The 15,795-nt window shown below is 51.7% G+C and overlaps 7 protein-coding genes across 7 annotated transcripts; 4 read left to right on the forward strand and 3 right to left on the reverse strand.

Annotated features, from left to right (window-relative positions):
• The first annotated feature begins 210 nt into the window (after window positions 1-210).
• EDD37DRAFT_463502 (uncharacterized protein) lies at window positions 211-1,808 on the forward strand. The gene is made up of 3 exons (XM_062812988.1): window positions 211-603; window positions 660-1,436; window positions 1,491-1,808. Exons 1-3 carry the CDS (start codon window positions 532-534, stop codon window positions 1,635-1,637), a joined length of 996 nt encoding a protein of 331 aa, XP_062669127.1. The 5' UTR covers window positions 211-531; the 3' UTR covers window positions 1,638-1,808.
• A 575-nt stretch (window positions 1,809-2,383) lies between these two features.
• On the forward strand, window positions 2,384-3,838 carry EDD37DRAFT_463504 (uncharacterized protein). The gene is made up of 3 exons (XM_062812989.1): window positions 2,384-2,515; window positions 2,573-3,388; window positions 3,439-3,838. Exons 2-3 carry the CDS (start codon window positions 2,618-2,620, stop codon window positions 3,670-3,672), a joined length of 1,005 nt encoding a protein of 334 aa, XP_062669128.1. The 5' UTR covers window positions 2,384-2,515; window positions 2,573-2,617; the 3' UTR covers window positions 3,673-3,838.
• On the reverse strand, window positions 3,728-5,384 carry EDD37DRAFT_463525 (Alpha/Beta hydrolase protein). Its single transcript, XM_062812990.1, has 2 exons — window positions 5,285-5,384; window positions 3,728-5,225 (listed from the first exon to the last, which is right to left on the reverse strand). Exon 2 carries the CDS (start codon window positions 5,217-5,219, stop codon window positions 4,005-4,007), a length of 1,215 nt encoding a protein of 404 aa, XP_062669129.1. The 5' UTR covers window positions 5,220-5,225; window positions 5,285-5,384; the 3' UTR covers window positions 3,728-4,004.
• Window positions 5,385-6,727: 1,343 nt separating this feature from the next.
• On the forward strand, window positions 6,728-8,505 carry EDD37DRAFT_651418 (uncharacterized protein; the record flags this gene model as incomplete). The annotated part of the gene is made up of 3 exons (XM_062818351.1): window positions 6,728-6,908; window positions 6,974-8,218; window positions 8,270-8,505. The coding sequence occupies 3 exons, from the start codon at window positions 6,728-6,730 to the stop codon at window positions 8,503-8,505; spliced, it is 1,662 nt and encodes a 553-aa protein (XP_062669130.1).
• A 1,843-nt stretch (window positions 8,506-10,348) lies between these two features.
• EDD37DRAFT_667007 (uncharacterized protein) lies at window positions 10,349-11,188 on the reverse strand (the record flags this gene model as incomplete). The annotated part of the gene is made up of 2 exons (XM_062819286.1): window positions 10,349-10,867; window positions 10,997-11,188. The coding sequence occupies 2 exons, from the start codon at window positions 11,186-11,188 to the stop codon at window positions 10,349-10,351; spliced, it is 711 nt and encodes a 236-aa protein (XP_062669131.1).
• An 812-nt stretch (window positions 11,189-12,000) lies between these two features.
• On the reverse strand, window positions 12,001-14,203 carry EDD37DRAFT_634209 (4-coumarate-CoA ligase). The gene is made up of 3 exons (XM_062816833.1): window positions 13,926-14,203; window positions 12,579-13,873; window positions 12,001-12,518 (listed from the first exon to the last, which is right to left on the reverse strand). The coding sequence occupies exons 1-3, from the start codon at window positions 13,999-14,001 to the stop codon at window positions 12,180-12,182; spliced, it is 1,710 nt and encodes a 569-aa protein (XP_062669132.1). The 5' UTR covers window positions 14,002-14,203; the 3' UTR covers window positions 12,001-12,179.
• A 548-nt stretch (window positions 14,204-14,751) lies between these two features.
• Window positions 14,752-15,793, forward strand: EDD37DRAFT_695629 (uncharacterized protein). Its single transcript, XM_062820113.1, has 3 exons — window positions 14,752-15,024; window positions 15,055-15,342; window positions 15,401-15,793. The coding sequence occupies exons 1-3, from the start codon at window positions 14,855-14,857 to the stop codon at window positions 15,768-15,770; spliced, it is 828 nt and encodes a 275-aa protein (XP_062669133.1). The 5' UTR covers window positions 14,752-14,854; the 3' UTR covers window positions 15,771-15,793.
• The last annotated feature ends 2 nt before the right edge of the window (window positions 15,794-15,795 follow it).

The raw sequence follows: 15,795 nt of genomic DNA on the forward strand, positions 1-15,795 counted from the left end.
CTGGGCCAAAGTCAAACCAGATGACTTAATCTTACCAAAGAATGTGCTTCATAGCCTCGACAGTGGTCTTCTTGCTCACGCCACTCTTCCGAACGCAGAAGAAGCGCCACCGTCAATGTGCGGCTCAGCTAATGCCATGAGATACTGCCATTGCCGGCTGGCATCTATGCCATCAGTGACTGCGATACAGGATGAGTGACAGTACCCAACCGCATCCAACCACCCGTGTCAGCGGTCTCTGACGGGAGTCATGCATTCACCTTCACCGCAGCTTCACTACTGGAAACTGAGGATGACACTGCCTCACGCCACGACGCAAGACGCGTGAAGATATCCACCGCAGGCGGACAGGAATTACAGGGGTGCCTATAGATATATCGCCAAAGCTTCACTTCCACCTCTTCCAGCCTGGGCACCCGGGTTCAATCCACAACTTGATCGCGTTCCAGAAACCGCAACCCTCTGTTCACAATTACCACAACTTCTCCGACTCCCAGCCCTGTGCATGTGTTTGTCGCCCGAAGTAACAATATGAACGATGCATTTCTCGAGGAGGCGGAGAGAATGATGGATATTAACGATGATATCTTCAACTACCCACACGTCAGTCGTCTTTACGCGAAATGCAAAAGGCGACCACCTACTAACGCCTTTTATAGCCTGCAGAGACGTCTGGGCCGTCTGACAATCCTGAGCTACAGCTGATGGGTATGCCGATTGAGATTCGAGAGGCGATCCTGAGACATATTCTGGTGAAAGAAGATTCCATCCAGATAACTTCCACCCATGCGAGACGGGGTGGACCATATTCAGGCAACTCTGCATTGATGTTTGTCCGCCCACAACAGCTTGAGACGAGCATCCTTCGCGTCAACAAACGAACCGCGCAAGAAGCTACGGACATCCTGTACGGAGCGAATGTGTTCGAGTCTCAATCAATGCGTATATTCAAGCGGGCGCCTCTCAAAGTGGCCCAGTACGGCATCGGACCTACGAATATGGCCAAGATCAAATTTGCCCGCTTCAATTTACCGGGGCCCACCTTCAAGGGGCCCACCTGGGGTCATCAGTCGTTGCTCGACTTTCTATGTGCAAATCTGATCAAGCTCAAGAAACTCACATTCAGAACCTTGGTCGGCAGCGAAATGGGGGCCCACGGTGACGGAGTCAAGGAAGCGGAGATGAAGAGGCTTCGGCCCGTCTTCTTCGTAGCGGCAAGAGTTACCAAATTCCATCCGACTTTGCGGAAGGCTGTCTGGCGCCGATGGAGTGGCAGTAGATTTGCAAATTACGAATGGATAAAGTTGTTCGACTTTGAGGACAAACGATACATCATCGGCGAATTCTCCGTCGACCTCGTGCCGGAAGGGCTGGAGGCCTTCTTGAAAGGCAGCGTCATTCGGAAGAACGCATGCGGAGAGGACATGGAATGCAATGTATGTCCAGAATCGAACTTCACGATTGACAAAGAATGATTCTAATCATAATAGGACATGGTTATCAACAGCAGACTTGTGCGCCAGACTTATTGGCACGACAATGTCGAGAGATTTGCACTGCCCAACAATGCGACATCGTCCGAAGTGGACGTCAATGAGGTTGAAGTATGGCCTAGCAGGGGCAAGTACCCTGTGTGATATGCAATGTACGGCGGACATACCGAGTATTCAGGCGAGTGCAAAGTACGCAAAGGCACATGGATGCCGGTGGTGCTTTTGCTGCTCTCATGATGAAATGGAGATCGTGACTTGCTGAACGACGAAAAGCGATTGATGGCGATGGATGCGTGGTGACGGCTGTGAGTGACCAGGGCATTCTTGTGCTTCGAAATATGGGTTACCATGATTGCATCCTGCGTTTGTGGAAGGTGTGTGGCTACGTCCTAATGAGAATGATAATACTACGTCTGGATCAAGTGACATTGGTTGCCATCGGTGGACTTCTTGTGGGCTTTGTTGTCAGGACTCAGGAGGTTGTCCTAGGGTTTGAAAAGGACTTCCACTACGAAAGAATGCTCACCATAAGGATTTCCAGTTGAAGGTACGTCTCCAATGACAATGGTGTCGTCTGTGGCAGTGATGAGACTGTCGACTACCACACCAGACAAGTGACAGTCACCATTTACGCCTACGCGACCGTGTCGAGCACTGGATATCAGGAATTCACTTCGCATCACCAGTCTCACTGCCTTCCCACTCTGGGCCATCACTGTCTCATGGCACGACGAGTGACGAGTGATGTATCACTAGTGTAATCGGACAGGCAGTAAGTCGGTGCCTATATCGATATATCAACAAGGACTCTCACTGCCATCATCTTCAACCTTGGACACCTGCTTCCTTCCAACGCTCTGATCGACTTCGGAAAACGCAATCCTCAGTCATCTTACTCACAATGGCTGCTTTGGACCAGGACATTATGGACGCATCTGTCGCCCAAGGGAACGACATGAGCGATCCATTCCTTGAGCAGGCGCTGAGACTCATGAATATTAGCATTGATTATCTTCTCACACGTAAGTCCTCTTCCTGCTCAAAAGTGCACATCTACCACCTGCTAAAACTACTTGTAGCCTGCGGAGAGATCAGGACCATCTACCGACCCTTCCCTACAGCTAATGGGCATGCCTCGCGAAATCCGAGATACCATCTACAAGCTGCTCTTAGTAAAGGAAGACTCGATCTTGGTGCAGTTCGATCGTTCCCACGGATACATCAGAAGAAATCACGAAACCGGCCACGAGGACTCGGATTACAGCATCGTTGATTTCACAGCAATGACAGTTGGACCCAAACACATCACCAGCATCCTCCGTGCCAACAAACAGTTCATGGAGGAAGGCACGGATATTCTGTACGGAGAAAATCTCTTCGAGTCATACCATATCCGTGCCTTCGACGATGTATTCGTCAAGAATTCTGAGTACGGCATTGGGCGAAAGAATGCAGCCAAAATCAAGTCGGCGCGGTTCGGAGTGCCCCAGAACATCATCGTATACGATCTGGGTCATGATGATATCCTGGATTTCCTGTGCAAAGTTTTGAAGAATCTGCAGCATCTGACGCTCACGACAAGATGGATTTCGGAGAAGCCAACAAGCCGTGATGATGGCGAGTGGGTGAAACTTGACCAAGGACCCAATATCCGCGCCCTTCTCACTGCTGCAGCGCGAGTGACTAAGTTTCATCCTGGACTACGCAAGGCGATCTGGCGTCAATGGAGTGGCGGCTACTTTTCAAAGGGATGGCGATACGATGACTACTCGGAATCGCAAGTCGATGAGCTCGTTGGTGCATTCTTCGTAGATCTCGTGGTTGAGGGGCTTGCACCAGTTTTGAAAGGAAGTACGACAAAGAAGGACCCCTATGGCGAGGACTTTCAGTCAAGGGTACGTCTTCAGTGTTACTGTTGTCTTTGGAAGATGTTGACCAAGTATAGGACATGGTGCTAAACAGTCAACTCGTACGGAGCATTGCTCGCTATGACAAGGAAGGCTGGCGCGATCTCCAACGCTTTGGGCTCCGCAACGACGTGAAGACATCTGAGGTGGATCCGAGTCGGGTTGAAAGCTGGCTTGGCCCCAAACAACACAATTTGTTGGCGGAGGTTGATCCGGAGAGTGCTGCTGCGGAAGAACGATATCTTGCGTACATGCAGTTCCGGGCGTATTGATGCGTTCCAATGAGGCTCGACGAGAAGTTTATCAAGATCGGTCCCATACCGCCGAGGGGTGATCACTGTGATATTGGAATTGGGGAGCCGTGCAATGTGGGGTGTGGACATGGTCAGGGCGCTGTTCGGAAGGAATGACACTGCTCTGTATGACTTACGTGCTGGGAGACGATTCATTTCAGGCATGGAACTTGGAAAATTGAGAGTGAACCAACCACCAGTTGTTAGGTCATGATGAGAAGTATCTGAAGTATCCTCACTGCGGAGACATCGCATTCAGTCACGCGGTTTTTGATGACCGGTCAACGCAGCGATCTTCATTTTCTTCCAGTTCATTGCGTATCAAACGCGCCCTTGACACACTGCAGGTACTCCTCAACATCAGCCCACAGCTCCCGCGGCCTCTCCATCGCGGCGAAGTGTCCACCCTTCTCATGCCTCCGGAAGAATACCAGGTTTCCTGTTGTCTCAATCCACGGTCTCGGAAGCGGATTGATCTCTCTTGGAAACCATGAAAAGCCAAATGGTATGTCAAGATACCACTTCTTCGAGCCATGGCTGTCTGCATTGGGCCCATAGAATTGGCGATATGACCATAAACTGGTCGATGCGCAGCGGGTGACCCAGTACAATGTGACCGACTCTAGGATCACATCCAGTGGAGGATCATCGTCTGTCCAGTCCATGAACTTCTCGCCTATCCAGGACAGGAGGGCGAGCGGATTGCTGGATAGCACAAAGCCGATAGTGCTCGGGCGTGTGGCGTGCTCTTGTGCGTAGCCGGTGCCGTTGTGCAGGAAGAAATTGTGCCTGTCGAGAGCTTGCTGTTCGGCGGCGTCGATTGGGCTTCTGATTTCTTGATGCTCAGGTTCCGGCATCGGGCAGGTATTCAGATGGATGGCTTTGCAGTTAGGGTAATTCGATGCGATGATTCGGCCAACGCGGCCACCTACATCTCCCCCCTGAACCATGTAAGACTTGAAACCAAGAAGCGACATGAGGCTGTCGAAGATCCGTGCGGCATCGTCGGCGCGGAAGTCGTGGTCCAGAGGCGGTGGGGAAGAAAATGTGTATCCTGGCAGACTTGGAACTATAAGGTGGTAAGGTAGCGTTTCGGCGGTATATTGCGAGCGTAATGATTCTAGTATGGGCAGGAATTCAAGGAAACTGCCCGGCCAGCCGTGCAGGAACATGATGGGAATGGCGTTCTCACGCTTCGAGAACAGAGCGACGAAGTGGATGTCGAAACGGCCGAGGCTGTCACGGATGGTAGCCTTGAATTGGGGGAGAGAGTTGATGTGCTCCTCATGTTTTCTCCAGTCGAATTCGGTCTCCCAGTGATGCTTCGCGGCTGACAGCCAGTCCCGTCGTATGCCTAGCCGCCTATCATGCCCTGGTAGGGAATTTTCGAACGTGGGAGGAGCTAGCTCGGAGACCTGCAGCAGTGTAGCTAGCCTGTCGAGGTCTTGTTGCGGGATGCTGACTTTCCATGGCGTTATTGCTTCTGCGGCATTGGTCGGGAGGGTGTTGAAGCCGTCGAAAGTCATTTTCAGCTGGGGTGTGGTACAGGTCGTCAAAGCTTTGCGGGAATACGAGCAATGGTAGAGCTTACAATCAGGTCATAACGTGATTTACGCGGTTACGATAAAGTTCTTATGCATTCGTAGACTATCGGTGTTCGTGCCGATGCCGAAGCGTAGCGTCAACTGCATACCTAGATGACGGATAGTAAAGGTTCAATCGCAAGTCTGCAGTACAATGGATGCGATTTGTATCTTCCCCATAGTGAAGGCGTGGTCATTGGGCAAGACTCAGTGAGGGTCTCCATCTTCAACCCTGGATTCTTGCTATCTTATAAGAAGGACTATACTCCTGCTTAGGCCTGTCGACAAAATGCACCACCATCTCGATTAGTGATTGAGATTTTGACCGGCTTTGTCAAGGCTACTTAGCTTTTACTTATACGGCCTTGGATATTAACCAAACGGAATGGCGTCTTCTGCCGTCATGTAAACGCTTGTCAACTGTTGTCGGCTTGCGATAACGAGAGCCAACACTGGTGGGCCTGAACAAAAGTACGGGTTAAGCGAAAGATTTCCTGGCGTGCATCGAGGCGATTAAGGGTGATTGGTCTCGACAGCCATGGGTAAAACACGCGCCGCTCAAGCCTCTCTTAGACTAAGGCGTAATTCTAGAGATACTACGTACTACAGTAAGGTGATGTCTCAATCAATCGTCTGCCGTATTCCTTAGATGTGGCAACCGATGCGCTGGAATGGATGAGCCCTGGTGGCACAGAACAGCTAGGTGTGACTGTAGCGAGCCTCACCGAACAGTTCTGCCAACGGATCAAATGTTGTGTGCGAGGTAGTAGATACTTAGACAGGCTCGCTGTAGTGCCCACGGCTGGTGTGCGCTGAAGACGCCTGCAAAGCTGCATCGACCTGGCTGCCGATGCCGTAGCCAGAGTGCCAGGACCGACAAGAACAGTCCTGAACGGTCGCCCCGCGATCTCAGAAACTATGGCACGTACTCGTAGATGGTAAGGCATAACTTGAGGACGAGGGTTTTAGGTTTGGTTGGAACCGGAAAAATCGTTCCAAAGGGGCCAAAACAAAGGCCAAGAAAGTCGGCGTCAAGCTACGAAAACATGGTCCTACAAATTACAGCATCCTGACAAGGCGACCATATGATGCCTGCCTCGGCGGCATGTGGTGCGGCCGGCATGATCTGCTGGGCGGGCGTTCGATATAAGGAGATGCAAAGACCATTATCTTTTGGTCATGACAATCATTACGCCTTACACTCCGACTTCCACGTTCTCGTGACGGGCTGTGCTCGTTGCTGGAGCTATGAACGACCGGGTCCACGAGCAAGCAGCACCAGAGAGTCTCCCGACACGTCATACGGATCCTGTCCACGGTGCTCAAGACGTGCAAGATAACAAAGCTCCGTTGATGGTATCGCAATCCGCCAATACTAATACCGCGGGCAATAAAGCAGTACTCACAAACCCAAGGAAAAGTGCACAAGGCTTTCGGTTGATATCCCAGAGATGGGGCTCGGACTTTCTAGCCTGATTGTGGCAGCTTTATCGCTGTTGGCCATCAGCATTACGCTTGCAACTCACAACACTCGACCATTGCCGGAATGGCCTTTTGGCATCTCCATCAATGTGCTTGTATCTATCTTCTCAGTAATCTTCAAGGCAGCAGTATCAGTCTGCATCGCTGAGGGTCAGTTACTTGCTTCTCAAATGAGTCGGCACTTGAATCCCATTCTGATTGCGCGTGCCTTGCAGCTCCTGGTCAACTGAAGTGGTCATGGTTTCAGAAGCCACGGCCACTTGCCAACCTTGTCATCTTCGATGATGCATGTCGCGGAGCTTGGGGTTCGGTAAAGTTGATTGGGAGTCTGCATAGTACAGGTCTAGCATCGCTTGGGGCCGCATTAACCATCCTGGCTCTTGTAAGCGATCCTTTCATCCAGCAGGTGGGAAGATACGATCCCTGCGTCCGTGCTGCGGAAAAGGGATTGGCTTCTGTGGCTCGCACGAACAACTACACCGTCACCGGTATGCATAACGGAGCGGGCACGGAGACTCTGGATTTGTCGATGCAGGCCGCCATAATCAAAGGCATGTACAAGTCTTTCAGTCCGATCACACTCACATGCAGTACCGGTAACTGCACGTTCCCGGAATACCGCACCTTGGGCGTATGTGGGGGTTGTGTCAATGCTACGAATAAGATTGAATACGGTTGCACAAAATACAGCGTCAACAACTTCACTTCTGAAGATTGCATTTGGCAACTCCCCTCAGGGCTCAACATCTCCAGGGAGCCACCCATAGTCATGGTCATAGACACCGTCTCCTTCTCAAGTGCGGATGCTGATCCCTCTGAAATATTGAACACGGCTGAGATGCTTTTCTACACTCAAAGTTCCGGATATAGTACCAGCAACGACTCTGTTGGTGAAACGAGCGTGCCGTACACGAATGTGATGGCGCTCCGGTGCTCACTCTGGCCTTGCGTACGAACCTATCGAGGACGGGTTGACCAAGGCGAGACCACTGAACAGCTGATCTCGACGCACAACATGACGCGGAACATGTCGCTTCTTGCCTACGATATGACCCTCGGCTTCGTGGCGACGCCAATGCCCTGCCTCATCAACGGGTCATACTTTGCAGCTTCGTCTTTGGCCAATCAGAGCATCGCCGTCTTATCCGGATCCGTGGACAAATATCAATTTAACCTCACTGACCCACTGCCGCTCGACTGCTATTTCAATTACGCCGATCCGCTTGGCCTGGTCCAATTCCTCGACCGTTTCCTTGTGGGCTCCGCAGCCCGGTCCGATTACTCTGACGACGAGGACCCGACGTGGATGGGCCTGCTTTGGAACGACGGCAACGCATCCTTGCAGACAATGAACACTGCGTGGGGCGACCTGGCTGAGCCCATGACTATCCAGATACGCCAGACAGGCGACCCCAGCAACAGTGCGCCGACCGTCGGCCAAGCCTTGCAGACAGAGACCTGTATTTCCGTGCAATGGTCCTAGCTCACCTATCCGGCTGCACTGCTGGCAGGGACTGTGGTGTTACTCATTGCCACACTCGTCATTACCGAGAAATGCAGCGGCCCAAACTGGCTGTGGTCGGCGAGTCCGCTCGCTTTGCTGTTCCATGGCTTGGATGATGATTCAAGAGACCGCGGTCGAAGCCTCAATGATTTGGGCGAGATGAAGCGCTTGGCAGGAGGTCTGTATGCAAAAGTTGTAGACGACGGCACTGGCGCCGGCTTTGTGGGACACTCGGGCTGGTAAGGCGTAGCAAAATCCCAGGAGAATGGAGATCCAGCCGGAATCCTGCTATAACTTACGACTCGGCGACGTCATTCAGGGATCAAGGTCTGCCTGTTCGCCCAGGGTGGTTACATGGGCGGCGTGGAGTTCGAAACGTGCTACAAGTTTCTAAGGTGTTGGTGGATGAAGCGTACCGGTCTATGCACTATCCAACGCTTCATATCAACATCCGATATCGGCTATGCTGGCTCACCCACTCTGGGACCTCTCGACTCGCAGAGATCCCACGCTGTTCTTCTGGCATTGCACTCCATCGTGGTTGCTCGCATGAATCCCTTTGTACGACGAAACGCCATGCCATAACCCAGCTCGATCCAAGGGTCTTTGCACTTTCTTCCAATGATCGCTTTGGTCAAAGGCCCCTCCGCTTCCTGCGCCATCTGTTGAACCATGGCTGAGGATCTCATCAAGCTCTGCTTGGAGCTGATTGTTGTTGCTCATCACCAAAGAGTTCATTGTCGGGTCTTTGAACCTGTCCATGCCGGCTAACACTTCCTTCATGACTCGAGAATTTGGGGCTTGAGATGTCGACATGGCTACTGTGATATCTCGTTAGGTCCAGACAACGATTTCCCTCAAGCCGGACTGCACTTATCTGAGATGGATCTCAGGTGAACGCTGACCTTAGTGGTGTCACTGGTCGTGACGTGTACAGCTTATTGAGGAGATTGCAGATGGAAGAGTTATGAACATCACACATGCTTTTTATATCCCCTTCGCAGCGGTTATCACGAGTGCCATACACTTCATCGATGGCAAAGCGGTATCAACATTTCCAAAATGAGCTACGATCCCAATGTGCATGCAGTTGTTCTCCACCTCAGCATCTCCTATCTGGGACTTAGGACCCTCGCCATCACCGAGCATATGCTGGTATTGTCTATCGGCGGTTCTCCTTGCCCAGTGAGTGGTCTGATATTGTATCCGATACTCAGACAGTGTGCCTGACTTGTATCGATCATGCACGAGTATTCTGTCTTGCAACAGGCAAGTGTGGATCAGAAGAACATTAGAGTCTCTCCCCATCCAAGCCTCAGCATTCCTACAACAGGAATAGCGTAGCCCCGGATTGGGAAATCATGAACCTACGATGCGCTTTCTTGGGCCAAACTCTAGCATGCCAGGGCCGACCCGCCCCTCCTGGTGGCCACCGTGTTTGTACAGACGAGGCAGCAAAGCCTGTGGCTGTCACGATTCCCAGACAAGGTTAGTCTTGATATACCACGCGTGTCGGCTCATCAGAAGAGAGCGATACTGTCTTGTGGGCCAGACTGGACCTGCAGAATGAGTGGGTCTATAACCATCAGGATTTCCGAGGATGGCCTAGCCTGCGAAAGATGGCAGTGTGTCCGGGGAAGAGTGAGGACCGAGATCATGTCGGCGAGGCGGAATGAGGGTCACGCTATCCCATATCTGGTAATCATGAGGCCGAGCGAGCCAATCATATCCTTTCTGATGGTTAGGGACAGCCTCGTCGTCCTAAGGCATGTGCACCTGTGGGGGAACATCGCCTCTCTCTTTCCCAGTCTTCGAGCTTTATGGTCAACCGACGCTCTGACCTAGGAAGCCTACGCACTGCGTCAACGCGCAGAGCAGTCTGCTCCGGTTGTTCAATTGCAAAATTATCCCTCCCTGCTCGAAAGTTGGTGGTCCATTGTTTTTCCTGTGCATGGTTATGGTTACTAACGATAGCCCAGGAGGCAATACATGCAATCATCTATCTGTCCGTCCATTATCCTCATATCAGCGCTTATCATTGTCTTCCACAATCGTTCTCCACCAAAACTTCTTGCGCAGTTCAGACTCAGACGGCACAATTTCGATCATAATTGTACTGTTCGGTGATTTCGAGCGACGAACCTGGGTCAAAGTGTCCAGCAATCGTAAAAGGTACCGTGGTACACGCGCCTGTCCCGTCGTCGTCGTAAATGAAGGTGAGGCATGCGGGCTCGCTGACGCAAAGGGCCTTGCACTGTTGTAACGTATAGCCCCCTCCGCTCGCCAAGTAGACAGGATTGCCCTCGCTATCGAATTCATATATGACCCCTACCACACCACAATAGATGGGTTCTGTGACGGTCTGTGTGGCGGCAGCGCTTTTGCTGACAGTGACAGTTGTCGTGCCTGTGGTGATTGTGGTTTTCGTCGTCTTAGCAGGCGGCGGAGTGATATAGCACGAGCACGCGGAGGACACCAGGTTAGCAGCTATGGCTTTGGGTAACCAGGTTGGCCGCGGAACTGAGGTGTCTCGCTTCACGAAGGTATTGACGGCGGTCGAGTATTGCGTGACCGTCACAGTTCCGGTGACTTTCCCTGTAGTGACCTGCTGAGTGTCAGTATGATTGTGTTTGAGCACCTGGGGAAGAACAGCATTGCATCATCCAGGTCATACGGCGAGATATGGATTGAGAACTTGCTGGGCTTACCGTTTTTGTAGTTTTTGAACGGTCACTGAGACGGTTGCAGTGGTCTGCAGATAGGCAGAGCAGAACGAGCTGGCCTGAGCAGTATAGGGGGTGAAATAGTTGATGACGGCATCAACGATTTTACAATTGACAGCCCTGGCTTCAATCTCTGGCTCCACCGGTATGGCGATAGTCGTAACGACCAAAGAAAAGAGGGCTGCAAGAAGTTTTGGTCCCATGCTGAGAGCGTTCTGTAGCACAGGAATCGTCCTGTGAAAACAAACAGTAGCATAGCGAGCGACTTGACAGCAGAACCTCGAGGATTTTATGTTTCTGTAAGAGCCCAGTCTTGACTCCTGTCCGCTGGCCTGTACCTGGCGATTGGGCTTGCCTCTCGCATCCCATTAAGACAGACACGTTGAAGAAATGGGCCCAGTGACAAATGACAGGAGTTTCACGTAATTGAGGCTTTGCCAACGCGAGTACGAGAGGCCTAGGCTCTACAACATACTAGACCTTCGCCATGAACACGAGTCGTGCCGTGACTGCCGCCTCTCATCCAGGGTCGTCTTGAACATCTAGATTGATGCCCTCGCTCTTGTGCTTGGGTTTTCTTGAGAGCTATCGCCTAAAAGTCTGAGTGGAATTAGCTGATTGCCTGTTATCTCGTAAGGAAGACTGTCTTGTAAGCAGGTTGAAATCTTGGGTTGCTATATAATATGCCTCTTCTACCTCGTGTTGACATCTCGACTAACTTTAACAGAACCAAGCCAGCCAAGGCGTACGACCAGCAACTCCTCAGTCGATCAAGATACGGCGCTTGGCAGCTGAAGATGCCGAGGGGATGTTTCGCAAACTAGTGGCACAGCAAAAGTACTTCTCGCAGCTCATCTGCTCTTGCCATTCTGGGAATCCATGCCTGAGAGCAATCGCCCAGCTTTTTCGGCAGCTCGATATGTTCGTTCCCTTACACATGTTGTCTCTCTTAAGCTGTTCATGAAGGTCGACAAATGACAACAGCAGCGGAGGATGATGGGATGGAAAAATTAGGTCAGGTCTTCGTTAGGTCCCACTCTCTTCCTATCTGGGAATAACTTCGGTATCGAGGATTCTAGCCGAGCTTCTACTCTACTACAGACATCCAACCGTTGTGGACTGAAACCTCTCTATTGCGTCCCTTGTATCCCATCAGCATCATCTAGGACGACTCCAAAGCTCATGTCTAAGACATTACAGCTTAGCACCCTGTCCCGGTGTCTCCCTCTTGACCATATCCCTTAATTCCCTCCTCAGTATCTTGCCCGAGGGACTCTTAGGAACAGCATCAAGATACACCACACCACCACGCAGCTGTTTATGCTGGGCCAGCTTCTTCCGGACAAAATCCTTGATCTGGTCTGCCGAGATCTTAGCTCGATCAGCCACGACATATGCCCGCGGCAATTCATTGCCGGAACCGTCTGGGTCAGACACGCCAATGACGGCAGCGTCCAGAATAAGCTCGTGGCTCAACAATAGTGCTTCAAGCTCGGCAGGCGCGACTTGGAGGCCTTTGTACTTGATTAATTCCTGTAGTGGCACATGGTCAGTCAAGGCTGTGATAGTCTGTAGGTGGTCATGCAAAGTCACCTTCTTCCGATCCACGACATAAAATCTTCCGTTCCTAACGAGTCCCACGTCTCCCGTCTTGAACCATAAGCCATCCTTGGTAAAACTCTCCCGCGTGGCCTTCTCATTGTCCCAATATCCCTTCGAGATCATGGGGCCTTGCAAGATGAACTCGCCCTCCATGCCCTCTTCGACATCGACCTCGTCGTCATCGACAATGCGCATCCTAGTATTCGGCAACAAAGGCGACACCGAGCCCGTACCGTTATCGTCCTCGTCCCAGGGCATCCCCGTCACGCTTCCTGTGGACTCGCTCAGTCCCCATGTTTGGCTGATGTGGCATCCCATCTTCTGTTCGGCGAGACTTTGTAGTTCCGCGCCCATTGGTGCTGCGCCAGTAATTGCGTGGTGCATACTTTCGAACTGGTCCGTCACGAGCGGACTTTTCGCAACGAGCAGATATATCGGCGGGACGGTGAAGAACGTCGTGATGCGGAATTTCTTGTTGTACTCGAGGAATTTGGCAAAGTCGAATTTCGGCATCCAGAACACTGATCCACCCGCCACGGCTGGATTGACGAAGTATCCCTGACAGCCTGCGATGTGGGCGGCCGGCAAGTGCGCAAGGGTGCGGTACTCGAATCTGAAATTCGGATCGCGCCGTCGCTGTCGCACAAAGTATTCACGCACCATGTACTGCGGAATCAGAGATTCGGAAACGATGTTTGCGTGAGAGAGGTTAACTCCTTTCGGCGCACCAGTGGTACCGCTGCTGTAAAGCAGACAGATGACCTTCTCTTCCAGTGTCTTCTTGTCCGTGATGGCTTCCCAATTCAGCATCTCTTGCGGCCTGCCTGCGCCCTCGATCAAGTTCGGTCCGGTTTTCTGCACATCTTGCAATATCCTGTTCCCGCCCATACTGTCGAGGATAAGCACCCTTTCCAATGGCACTCCGCATTCTTGAGCGGCCTTGATCGCGACATCTTTGCAATCGGGACTGGCGATGATCAACCGACTCTTGCCTTGCTTGATCTGTCTGGCCAGCTCGGGGTGTGTGAAACTTGAACTCGCAGCTGAGTATATACCGGCTGCGGCGATGACTCCGAAGAAGATGGTGGAAAGGAGGACCTGGCCGGAGGATATGCAGACGACGACATCTTTTCCCGACCCATTAGCTCCAATGCCGTACGTGTTTCTAAGGCGGTAGGCTATCCTCTTGGTGTAGTCACGGGCCTGGCCTTTGGTTATGCAGTTCGTAGGCTGGGCGGCTTCGGCGTGGAGGACAGTGGAATCAGTGGTCCATGATTCTCGCGATTCTGTAGAACAGTCAGCGGTATCCGAGCGACTGATCAAGTGTGTAAAATGTACCGTAGATCAACGTCAAGAGATCGATGTCTGGTATTTCATAGTCCTTGGTGGGCAGGTAAGTCGTCTTTCGAGGCATGACAGGCAACAACCCTGCAGACACTCAATGGATGAGTGACATGAGTTTCATGCGACAATCTGCGCCGTAGTCGGGCCATGACTGAGTACTTGAGATGTACCATTGATGGACTAAGCACCTCGGATGTAGTTTCGAAGTATGTAACCGAAGCCGCAGTAGAAAGTACCGAGGCGGAAACGTCGATAATGGGGGCCAACTTTCTGGGGGAAGAAAGGTGGGACACAGATATGCGGAGGTGAAAGGTGAGACTGGATGAGTAAGCCTGAAAAAGCGAGAACTCAGCTTGCCGAACTACGTCTAACATTTTACCTTTGTCTTCGTCACCTATCTACGTCTCAACATGGCGTCGGGGTGCCGTAGTCAGTATCCTGCTGAATTACCTCGAACGGGATTCTCCAGAGGACATTTCTGACGAAGGTTTTCTTGATATACGCGCCTTCCCACCTGCTCATCTCGCCCATGCTCGAATCCCGTAACCTCGACCGCCTCTCGTGTTCCTCGGCCTTCGTCTCCCACAGCATACGATTACCCAGACGACAGTGTCCAACCGTCCATTGAGTGATCGCGAGAAGCGATCCAGCAGGTTTGATGGGGCATGACGGTGGGTAAGGGGTGAAAACCACAAGGGCAGTGTTGGCTGTCGGAGAGGGATATCCCTCCTTGCAAAGCTCCCCCTTGAGACTCATCTATGCGTTGTTAAGGTATGTGCTAGGTCGCCCTTAAAAAGATGCGACAAATGCAATATGTCTGCTCCTGAATACCTACACTTCCCTCTTACTGTATCTTGCTGTATCTTGCTGTGTCTTGCTGCCGTGCATGATACCCAACAAAGTGGCCGCGTTGTACGAACGTCATGAGAACCAACCTTTCGCGGAGCCATCTTTGTCTTTACGGAGGTGTTGCAGTAGCAAGCATACTCCTCCTCTCCTTACTCTTCTACCCCGTCTCTCTTGCCCTTGACGATATTCCCTCTGCATTGCACAATCGAAAGCAACAAATCCTACAGAAGCCTGAATCAGACTGGTAGGTGGCAACAGTGTCAGCCGCCCACAGCCAGCGGCGACGAAACATCATTCGGGCAACCTGGCAAAAGCTCTTCCCTCTCCGTGGTGTCACCACGAGATTCGTCATTTCCGACCCGGGCGAGCTCTGGATGCCACTCATCCAGCATGAAAACGCTACCTACGGAGATATGATCATGTTACCCGCTCTGGAAGAAACACGTCATATCGCAAACACGATCAAGCCGATCGAGTTTATGAAATACCTGGTGAACAACGGGTCAACGACATGGAAGTTTGCCTCGAAGGCGGACGACGACTCATTCGTCAATCTGGGCAAGTTTCTACCACTCATATATCTTGCCGCGACTGGAGGATGACGGCTCCTTCAACGACAGAGTGGCGATCGCACGGGTATATACACACCCGGATCCTGTCTACAATTACCCGCAAGGTGGCTTCTACTCTTTCTCTTGGGAACTGGTCTGCACCCTGGTTGAGCTGTACGAGGAGAATCCCATCCAGGACGAGCATGAAGACGTCCTCAATGGAAGACTGTTATACGAGGCCCATGAGGACTTTGAATTCACCATCCTGCACCACCCGCTGGCTTTTGATTATGATGAAAAAAACGAGGACGTATCGGCATGGGCACATCGGGTCATCAGTGACGCAATATATGTGCATAACCTTAAGGAAGATGAAACTTACCTAAAGGTCGCTTCGATGTTTGATGCGAATGGTACCAAGGCTGAGATCCCAGCTTGACGCTGTGCAGCACATATCAAGACCA

This window comes from Exophiala viscosa (genome assembly GCF_022695815.1).
Source record: "Exophiala viscosa unplaced genomic scaffold EDD37scaffold_7, whole genome shotgun sequence".
Taxonomy (NCBI): domain Eukaryota; kingdom Fungi; phylum Ascomycota; class Eurotiomycetes; order Chaetothyriales; family Herpotrichiellaceae; genus Exophiala; species Exophiala viscosa.

Bases quoted from the DNA above. Each gene is read 5' to 3' on its own strand.
- EDD37DRAFT_463502 (XM_062812988.1), top strand. From the start codon at position 532: ATGAACGATGCATTTCTCGAGGAGGCGGAGAGAATGATGGATATTAAC. The intron at 604-659 runs GTCAGTCGTCTT...CGCCTTTTATAG, and splicing joins ATATCTTCAACTACCCACAC to CCTGCAGAGACGTCTGGGCC. The intron at 1,437-1,490 runs GTATGTCCAGAA...TAATCATAATAG, and splicing joins GAGAGGACATGGAATGCAAT to GACATGGTTATCAACAGCAG.
- EDD37DRAFT_463504 (XM_062812989.1), top strand. From the start codon at position 2,618: ATGGGCATGCCTCGCGAAATCCGAGATACCATCTACAAGCTGCTCTTA. The intron at 3,389-3,438 runs GTACGTCTTCAG...GACCAAGTATAG, and splicing joins GCGAGGACTTTCAGTCAAGG to GACATGGTGCTAAACAGTCA.
- EDD37DRAFT_695629 (XM_062820113.1), top strand. From the start codon at position 14,855: ATGAGAACCAACCTTTCGCGGAGCCATCTTTGTCTTTACGGAGGTGTT. The intron at 15,025-15,054 runs GTAGGTGGCAAC...AGCCGCCCACAG, and splicing joins CAGAAGCCTGAATCAGACTG to CCAGCGGCGACGAAACATCA. The intron at 15,343-15,400 runs GTTTCTACCACT...CTTCAACGACAG, and splicing joins TCATTCGTCAATCTGGGCAA to AGTGGCGATCGCACGGGTAT.
- EDD37DRAFT_634209 (XM_062816833.1), bottom strand. From the start codon at position 14,001: ATGCCTCGAAAGACGACTTACCTGCCCACCAAGGACTATGAAATACCA. The intron at 13,874-13,925 runs GTACATTTTACA...ACTGTTCTACAG, and splicing joins TCTCTTGACGTTGATCTACG to AATCGCGAGAATCATGGACC. The intron at 12,519-12,578 runs GTGACTTTGCAT...GTGCCACTACAG, and splicing joins ATGTCGTGGATCGGAAGAAG to GAATTAATCAAGTACAAAGG.
- EDD37DRAFT_463525 (XM_062812990.1), bottom strand. From the start codon at position 5,219: ATGACTTTCGACGGCTTCAACACCCTCCCGACCAATGCCGCAGAAGCA.